Below are 9,595 nucleotides of genomic sequence, written 5' to 3'. Positions count from 1 at the left end.
CTCCTTCTCTATTTATACCACAATCAATCCGTTTCTCGCAATGGCATCAGCCAAGTGGAGTGGCCTGGTGGCATCCGGACGATATGCTGGCGAAAACCAGAGAGACAACAGAGGCAGGATAAGGATCCAGGAGCTGGCAGTTCTGCTCACATGCGATTTATCGTGACCTCGAGCTTTGTTGCACCCCGTTGATGGTGATTGATGCTGAAAACGGTCGGATGCTACGATGGGAGGGCACACCCACAAGTACTGTACCTGTGAATGTACGGACAAGTACGGAAGTACGGAATAATACAGGGCAGAACGCCTGCAAGGACGGAGTACTCCGTACATGCATTTGACCCGTAGTTGCACAATGAAGTACTTAAGTGCAATGCTTCAGTACTCCCCGTACTTGTTCTACAGACCTACGATACTTGTACCACGGTGCTTGTACTCCGTACCAAGGTGCTTGTACGGAGTACTACGGTACTTGTACTACGGTACTTGTACTACGGTGCTTGTAAGTACTCGTGACTCTTCGTCGCTCTGTCTGGTGGAGAGCCAACCCCAGCCCAAATGGGTCTCACCTAACCTTGCGCTGGTCCCTGGTAATGAAGATCAATACCATGTTCTCCGCTTCAGTAATCAAACAAAGCTTCCAGAAAGGAGGGCAAGGTCGAAAATCACGACTGACACCAAGCCCGGCGCTCACGTGGCCTGTGGCCCCGCGGTTCGACGAGGAATGTGCATGCACTGCGTGCTCGGAACTTGCACAAGCACAAATACTCCGAGGGCCCATCCGTTACAAGGATGATCACTGCCACAGCTACGGGAGTACTTCGTACAGGATTCCGTACTAATTCCGTGCGTGCACTTAAGTACTTGTACTTAAGTATGTACGGAGTACGGAGTACATGTACTTACTGTAATGTAATTACAGTACTGTACGTAGTACGGAGTACGGTACGAGTAATATGCTGCATGTCCACCCACCCATTAGGACTTGTGCCTGGCGGCCCGCCGTGCCCGCTACTGACCGTGGGTCTGACTCTGCGAGCCAGCTCGCCACGATTGTGGTCTGCCGCATGCCTGTTCGGACACCTTGCGATATTATTCAAACAAAGGCGACATGCAGTTGAGGTACGGTGTACTCCATACTGCACAAATACTTTGCACGCCTGAAGCATGGTGGCGTGTTTGGGAGAACGCATACGAGCACCTATTTCGGACCTCTTGGCTGTGTGGGCATTGACTCTCTAGGTTAATGTAGCCAGCAATACTTGCACGTGGACGTCGTGGACCGTACACGAGCTGATGGCTCGTACATGGTGCAACTGAGGTTCTATTGCCAAGGCTTTGCCACAATAAAATTCTGGGAAAAATATGGGCAAGTGATGGAAGCTCTGCACTCTCCCCACCGCCACGGTAAGGATATCGCGGTTATTTCGGCGCAGCTCACGGCTTACTGATGTCGATGGTACGAACCGTCGCTTTCTGGACTGACGAGTGCATGTAGACATGCGTATGCGTGCGAGCATTGGCATGCAGATACGTGAACCGAGATTGCCCTTCATCGCCCGCCACGGCGACTGGTCAAACAGGAAGGCCAGCGGGGGGGGGCTGAAGATGAAGTCAATTTGTGCGCTGCTGCTTGATCGATGCGCGTGTTGCCCGAGGCCCCTTGCGATATTAGACGGCGGGAGGGCATTGGGGGGCATTGTGTGCAGGTGGGGAATCGGCAGCCGTCGACGAACACACAGACAGGTCTCAGAACGATTCACCTTCGTTTCGGGCACGGCTCCTCAGGAGGTGACGAGGTGGTGTGTGCGAGCTTCGTGCCCGTGCGTAGCGCTTTTCTGTCCATCGTTTCGCCACGGTTAGTTAGCTCGAGGGTTGTGCGCTGTCCATCGCTTTGCTCGCTTCGCAGCCTTGACGGAGCCCAGCAGCTTGCCGTGCTGCGGCACCACGGCAGCATTGTGGTCGGCACCAAAACAACATGCACCTGCACACGCGTACACGCTCACGCACACGCACACGCACTCGACCTCTCTCAAGGGAGACGTGCCAAGGGAAGGTCGTGTAGGGAGGAGGCACACCGGCATGATTCGCTCTCGCGAGCCGAATGGTCTCGCTAGCCTGGCGAACAGGCGACCGACGGAAAGGGTGAACCCGGCACCGGCAGCTGGGATCTGGCAGCCCTGAAGACCAGCCACAACCCTCGCGCCGCCTAAAAAATGCCACCTGCAGATGCCGAGCGCTAGCGAGCAGGGGTCGGCCTGGACACAGGGCTATTACCGGGCTGCCTCTCGCACATGCGCAGCGCTGTAATAGCCGTCACTGGACGAGTCCTTCCGTGTGCTGCGCTGTGCCTGTGCACAAGTGCCTTGTGCGTGCCTCGCAGGAGCCGCAAGCCACGGAGCAGAGAGGGAAACGGGCTCGTGCATCTACCGTACCGTTCTCCGTTCATGCGCATTCGCCGTACGCAGTGCTGATGAGGCACACTCTTTGGCTCTTTTGGGTTGCTTCGGTGGCTAGCTGCCTTTGCTTTTTTGCTTGTTGCTGTGTCGCTGGTGTGGTGCCGCGTGCGTGTGCGTGCGAAGAAGAAAAACGGAGCCCGGGATGCGAGGTCACGGACGCGGTCAAAGGTACAGACGGGGGCGGGTGCGTCGAATACCGTTCGCGAGATCAGAGGTCGCTCCTGCCCGCCTCACTTCGCACGACGGTGGAAGTACTCCGTGCTCCGTACAGTGCAGGTATACGTGGAATTGTGCTTGTCCTTGCTGCTGCGTCGACTGAGACAGAATCCGCTGGAAGATCTATTCTCTAGCACAGTCTCATCTCCTCTCCCTGCCCTGGTCCGCGAACGAGAATAGAAGATTGAAACATCCATCACAGCCTCCTCCCCTGTCATAATTTGTCTCCTCCCCGCCCCATGAGATCCCTCACCCACGTTTTCCCCGTCGTCTTCTCTGCTCCTGCAACGTCCGAGAACCGATTGACCTCCCTCACTCGCCCTCGGTCCCGACGACAGGAACCAGAACGCTCATCCCGTTGCATCGCCAAATCACCGACCACAGCTGTCGTCTCCTTCTCCCCACGGCAAATCCTCACGGCATACCCTCGCTGCATACCCTCGCTGCATACCCTCGCTGCATACCCTCGCTGCACCCTCGCCGCATATCCCCGCTGCGCACCTTCGCCGCACACCCTCGCCGCTGGACTTGGCTGGCTCGACACGAGCTTCCTTGCTCAGAATAGGCCAAACAATACAAGGCCGCCGGCTTCGAATGCCCAACCGATACACCCGTCGTCATCACGAGCTCATCCAGCCTGGCGAACAAATCAACTACAGCCTGCCGTGAAGTTTCACGGGCGCCACTTGCCGTGTAACCTCGTGTGTTATTATTATCCGAGGCCTGTTGGAGAATACGTACGTCAGGCATTGTCGATTATAATAACACCACATTCCACATTCGGCAGTCGTGGGGACACAGCAAGGGAGTTTGACCGATTGTACCGGCACTACTAGTATAAGCTTGGCTCCTCCCATTTTCACCATCCAGGTACCACTCGCCGAGCAATTAAACCATGGCGGGCCTCATCCCACTCGCCCTCAGCACGAACGGTCATTCCCCGAGGTACAGCACATTTATGCTGGACAACGATCGAAGGCCGCCGCATCGTCTCGCATCACCTCCCATTTCGCCCAAGTCGAAGCCCTCCAGCCGCCTGATGCAACAGTCAACCCTTCCGACGTCCGATGCGCTGCCGCACTCTGCGATGGAGTGGAAAGTGGCCCTGGGAGAGGTCAAGCGGGCTTATCTCGCCAAAAAGTACAGATGGAGCTCGGATCGGTGTCGAGACATCCTGAACAACGCAAAGGCAATGGTGCGTCGCATCCTTAGCACCCTTCCGCGTCTCATCAAATCCGCATGCTGTATCCCGCTAACGCTCGCTTAGGAGACGGTCGAGCCTACCTACCTCATCTATCTGCGATTTTACGCTGCTACGGCCCTCGAGATGCAGGCTCGCGCCGCTCGCCCCTCGTCATCCCGTCTAGGCCTCCTGCGGCAAGCCCAGGCTCACTACCGCATTGCCGCCGACCTCGCGCGACAAGCGGATGAGGCCATGAGCCGGCCATCCTCCAGATGCAGCCTGTCCCCCGTGCCCAGCTACCGCTTTTCCACCGATTCCGACATCTCTCGCTCGTCCACCTCGACGAGAATGTCCTCTCCCGTACCCTCCATCACCTCCGTCGAGGACAGCGTGAAGCGGTCCAGCTCCGCCACCAAGCCAAAGAAGCGAGTCACCTTTTGCGACGCCCCCATCACGGAACCCATCGTTCGGCCTGATTCTCCCACCTTGGGATTCGACGACTGGATAGGTCAGTCATCGCCGGAACCCGTCTACCCGGAACCAATCCTCAAGCACGTCGAAAGGGCTCCCGCGCCGATGGAGATGATGTTGCCTTCAACGCCGGACCTGGTGCAGGACGATGACGAGTCTTCTGACCCCTTCTTCTACGTTCGTGCCGTCCACCGGTATTGCACCATCATCTCGAGCATCCGCCGCCAAGTAGACTCGCACTTGGCCATGCTCGACCAGGAGATGGCTGCCCGCCAACTTCCGACGCCGGAAAGACCGGCAAGTGACGAGACGCGCACCGTGGATTTGGCTGCCCGCATCCAACGGTTGCGCGCCAACGGTTGGCGCCGCACACGATTCGATGCCCAGCGTTACGAGGCTCTTTGCGAGAATGCACTGGCCGACTTGAACGAATAGCACAAGCCTACTTTCTGCACAGCGTCCGACCCGTCATATTCATTCATGTATATATTTCCCCTGTTCTCTTCAGACGCCCATGTTGCGTTGCCAGCCCGCGAGTTATACATGATCCCCCGTACGTCATAGACAGTAGCCTGTACATGAGAATAAGAGCACATTTATTTTTCATGCTTGCATTTGGCGCTTCCAAAACCAAGTGGCGACCGAGGAGTGATTGTTCCCTGGACGTCCAGCTGTGATGAACAGCCATGGACGGAGGAAGGAAGAGATGTCCAAACAACAAAAGTTGTACTTGAACTTTCTCCTGATTGTTCGTGCAGGTCGGTAGCCGGTCATTCGTGGCTTGGAATATTGCCGGCATCTTCATCCAGAGATGTAATATCTCGCTTTCCGTGTGATCAAATGCAGAGCCGGTGGAAGCAAATGCTCAAAATGTACTACAGAAACGGAACAATACATCTGCCAAAGGTCGGTCGTTCGGCACTAACCACGACGACGCATCGAATCGCGACGACAAAGTGCTCGTACAGTGAGACAGAAAAATGGGCAACAAAATTGTTAACGAACGTCCTTCGCTCACCCGGGCTGAGAGCACAAGCAAATAGACTAAACGGCCATCAGGATCCGCCATTGAAGCTGCGACGCCTGGCCTCCTTCTCCAGCTCCATATCTGCCTCGAGAGACTCTTTCTTCTGCTTCTCATCCTTCACCTTGGCAAGGACAACTTCGCGGAACAGGGCTCCATCCTTCAACTTATCCTTGAGGGAGACTTGCTTCGAAGATTCGCCGCTCTTGGGCTGGAGGTCGGCGGCGCCTTCGGGAATGGCATCCTCGGCATCTTTCATGTCGTTGTCGGAGTCGGACTCGGCATCCTTGAGGTCGGCGATCCTCTTCTTCAGGCTGGCGGCTAGAATGGCGTGCTTAAATTTCCTCCTGAGCTCGCGAGCCTTGAGCAGCTCAGGCACCAAGTCGTGCTCGGTAGCATTCTTGCCGGTCAGCCAAATGTGACCCATGGCTTGCTGCAATTCGGACGAGTCAGCTCACGGCCCATGCTGCGCTTCCGACAAGACGCGCGTGCGTACCTTGCTGGTCCATCTCTTGTCGGGATTGGGTACGATCAGCTTGAGAATGAAGTCCTTGGCGTCCTGGCTGACGTCTTTCCAATACCGCTCGTGAAAGGTCACCTGGTTCGTCGTGCACTCGTTGAGGAGGTCCTTCAGGTTCTCACTCCGGAAGGGAGAGTAGCCACAGAGCAGCGTGTATGTGATGACGCCCATGGACCACATGTCCACGGGCTTGCCATGTCCCTTCTGCTCCATGACTTCGGGGGCCGCGTAGCCAAAGGAACCGGCCATGGTCTTGAGCGTCTCCTCCTTGCTATCCAGCGTCTTGGCGATGCCGAAATCGGCGAGGATAAGGTTCGACTCTAGCTCTCGGGTCACGTAGAGGAGATTCTCGGGCTTTAGATCTGCAGCATGCGGAGTCAGTCCCTGAGGGTTCAGCAGGGCCGTAGTTTCGTTTACCTCGGTGGACGACGTCGTTGTCGTGGAGGTAGTCGACGGCGCTGAGGACCTGCTTGATGGTCTGAGAGGCATCCTTTTCCGTAAATCTGCCCTGGTCGCAGATTCGGTCAAAAAGCTCACCACCGGTCGCGAGCTGGGTCACAATGTAGAACTTGTCCTGCGCAGGGTCAGCCCCGATGCCGTTCAATCGACGCCGAAAACGGTGGGTACCCTGGATTCGAACCAGTCGACAAACTGAACAATGTGTGGGTGCTTCAGCCTCTGAAGCATGTCGAGCTCGTCGTAGACCATCGTCTCATTGCCTTTGACATTCCTCTTGAGGATGATCTTGACGGCCACCTTGCCCGTCGGGCCGTCGGCCTCGCGGACGATGCCATAGGTGCCAGCACCAAGCGTGCGACCGAACTTGTACTTTGATCTTCGCCCGGTCGTCAGTCGGGCTCACAGGTCTGGCCAGAATGTATCGGTGCCTTTGGCGACATACTTTTTGTCATAGCTCTCCGGTTGGCCATGAAGGCGATTGAGCATACCAGCGACTAGATGAGAGGGAGCATGTCCGTCAGCCGGCTGCGAGCTGTCATCCAAGTAGATGTCTCGCTAAAAGGCGGCACGGAGAGGACGAGGCCGCACCGGCGAGGGGGGTAGCGGGAGGGTTTGGGTGTCAAGAGTACCGGCGACGTACAGCTCATGGCGAGGATGGCGGGGTATCTACAAAGTAGATGGAACAAGTGATGTGTCGCTGTCGCAATGGAGAAATGGCTGGAGGGCGAGGGAATATGGAACGCGGTGAGAAGAGGGCTCGACGGGGGTTGGTATCTTGGCGTGGCAATAGCGCAAGTGGTCTTCTGGATGGATCAACGACGAGCCGACTTCGAAGGGGTGATGAAGGAGGAGGAACAGATGACGGAAAGCTACTAGTAGTTGATACAGCCAGGACGAGTGCGGCGAGGCGAGGTCTCACGGCTGAGGAGGGGTTGGCTAGTACTAGTTGCTGGCAGGACTTAACCCCCCTGCTCGTATGGAGTACGGGGTACCTGTGACCAACTACCTGGTATTACTACAGTACAGTAGTACCGAGGCATCGTGTACCATTATTGCACGTAAGTACTTAAGTATGTACGGAGTACTCCGCACTGTAATTGTACAATACAGGTACGGAGTACGGATACTTGCCAGGTAATAGGCCTACAAGTACGGAGTACAAGGTACAAGATACTGTTGGTATACTGTACTCCGTAATACAAAGCACGGAGTGCTTGCACAGAGTAGGGAGTACTTGGTACTTGTTTATTGCTATTTATCACCCATCATCCCACTTAGAGTCCCCTTAGTACTTATAGTACGTACCGAGCCGAGAACCGCCAATGCGGTAGTAAAGTAGAGGTATCATGATCCGTACTTGCAGTATATAGTTATACTTGAGCGTGGGAAGGCTTGCTATTAAATACGAAAGCTGGCCATACAAGATACAGATACCTACCTACCAGTCACTGCAGACTCATTCTACTGCCTCCTACTATCCGATGCTAGGATCTCTGAAAACGAACGCTGCCATGTAATGCCATGATATTAATGGCTGCCCCCTTTCGTCAGCCGCTTTTGTTGCCAGCAACATGCAGGGAAGTGGGGCTTGACGGGATAAGTACTTCCATATACGGAGTACATGTACTCCGTACAGTGTAAGTACTCCGTACTCCGTACTTACTTACATTAGTACCTGTACATGTAGATCACTCTGTCTTTGTCGCCTCAAGGGACCTGAGCGCCTGCGCCTATACACTCTTAAGCGTACTAGGTAGCGTCTTGAAAGGAGTAATGCCCGAACAGATAGGCACTGCACCTACTTGTAGGTAGTACACATGTGTAAGTAGGTACCTAGTACCTACTAAGGTACCAAGTTTACAGTACGTGGAGCAGGGCACGGCCATACTGGGAAACCAAACTCCACTAGGTACCTCGACACGGTGGGATGCATGTTGGTACGTTTGCAGTATGGTACTTCGTTGCTGCTGGAAGTACGGAGTACCTGATGAAGATTGCTCTCCGTATGAGTGAACCCAATGCCAGGCTCATCACACATCAAAATTCAAAATCGCTCAAATTCTACCAGTGCGGCTGAAATGTGACAACAAGGACCAACTCAGTAGAGGCGAAGCTTCAAATGGGCATCCATCCTGCGAGCAACAATGGCTCTCCGCTTGCATTCCTGCTGGTACATCTGTCCCCCTACGCAAAGCCCTGATGCATCCTCAGCACTCTCTGATTGCTGAGCACGTAGTATCGAGGATTACTCACATGTGCTTCGTAATAATTACCACTGACAATACCTACTAGTAGTAGAAGAGAGCCGGCTGCCTTTGTCAGCAGGACCTCATCCCCAGCAGGTACCGAGGCCTCGAAGTGGTCTGAAGGACGGAATCTGGTCGCGTGAGGCCTCGGTGACATGGTTGTATTACTTCTCATCTGGATACCAGCATTCGTACAGAGTCTGCCGATGGCGAGCAAAATAGGCAGGAATGAGGTAAATGCTACGTGTAAATGTAGCGCCGTTGACGATTCGACGATTTTACAAATCATATCAAATCAAGATCATCGGAAGCAATCGATACGAGGCATTAAGTCACCTACGGAGTACTCTAGCATATGGGCACCAGTTGCCAGTACCGAAGAATGCCATACAGTAGTATGTAGGTACTACTGAGACTACTAGGTACCTACTAGGTACGTTGTGAGTAAGTGGTTCCTAGTAAGTAATAATGCCTAGTAGGCCAACAGGCGGCGGTATGACGTCTGCCACCGAACCCACTAACCTGTACTATGGGACGTAAAGGGCTGATTGTTCCGAGGATAACAGTTCCTGCCGGGGAGGCTAGTAGGCCACTTCGTACTGCAACTGGTATTCGCGAGTAGTCGTAAACCTCCGGAACAAATCTGTTGCAAATTGGTGGTGCAACCCCTGCCGTTCGTTGAGGGAAGGGTCGGCGTTGAGGCCCAGCGCGATCGGCGCCATCGATGTCGCTGGAGGTGGGTTGGTGGAGGTCGCCCCGCTTCTCAGTGCCTCTGGAGCGCCAACCTCTCCGTTTCCTGCCCGCTGCACCCGCCAGTCACTTGGACTCCGCGACAGGACCCCGCCAGAGTTTAGTACCGGTACGGAGCACAGTGTCTGCACGCCGTGCTAAAACTTAATGCCCCGTACGACTCTACCACCTGTGCCGATCCCAACTCTTTTCCTTCCGTAACAATCACACAGCGAGCTTGTTCATCTTGGCCCGACGCAGCGTCGTGCGGGACGGCCAGGCCCCAAC

At 55.0% G+C, this 9,595-nt stretch overlaps 2 protein-coding genes across 2 annotated transcripts; one reads left to right on the top strand and one right to left on the bottom strand.

The window, feature by feature from the left end:
• Window positions 1-3,570: 3,570 nt before the first annotated feature.
• On the top strand, window positions 3,571-4,764 carry DCS_05296 (uncharacterized protein; the record flags this gene model as incomplete). The annotated part of the gene is made up of 2 exons (XM_040802602.1): window positions 3,571-3,870; window positions 3,943-4,764. The coding sequence occupies 2 exons, from the start codon at window positions 3,571-3,573 to the stop codon at window positions 4,762-4,764; spliced, it is 1,122 nt and encodes a 373-aa protein (XP_040657635.1).
• A 620-nt stretch (window positions 4,765-5,384) lies between these two features.
• DCS_05295 (Calcium/calmodulin-dependent protein kinase CMK) lies at window positions 5,385-6,979 on the bottom strand (the record flags this gene model as incomplete). Its single annotated transcript, XM_040802601.1, has 6 exons — window positions 5,385-5,786; window positions 5,850-6,235; window positions 6,291-6,447; window positions 6,501-6,708; window positions 6,775-6,826; window positions 6,973-6,979. The coding sequence occupies 6 exons, from the start codon at window positions 6,977-6,979 to the stop codon at window positions 5,385-5,387; spliced, it is 1,212 nt and encodes a 403-aa protein (XP_040657634.1).
• Between the last annotated feature and the right edge of the window lie 2,616 nt (window positions 6,980-9,595).

The sequence above is a fragment of the Drechmeria coniospora genome, chromosome 02 (assembly GCF_001625195.1).
Source record: "Drechmeria coniospora strain ARSEF 6962 chromosome 02, whole genome shotgun sequence".
In the NCBI taxonomy this organism is placed as follows: domain Eukaryota; kingdom Fungi; phylum Ascomycota; class Sordariomycetes; order Hypocreales; family Ophiocordycipitaceae; genus Drechmeria; species Drechmeria coniospora.
This window is presented reverse-complemented; position numbering and strand designations above follow the sequence as displayed.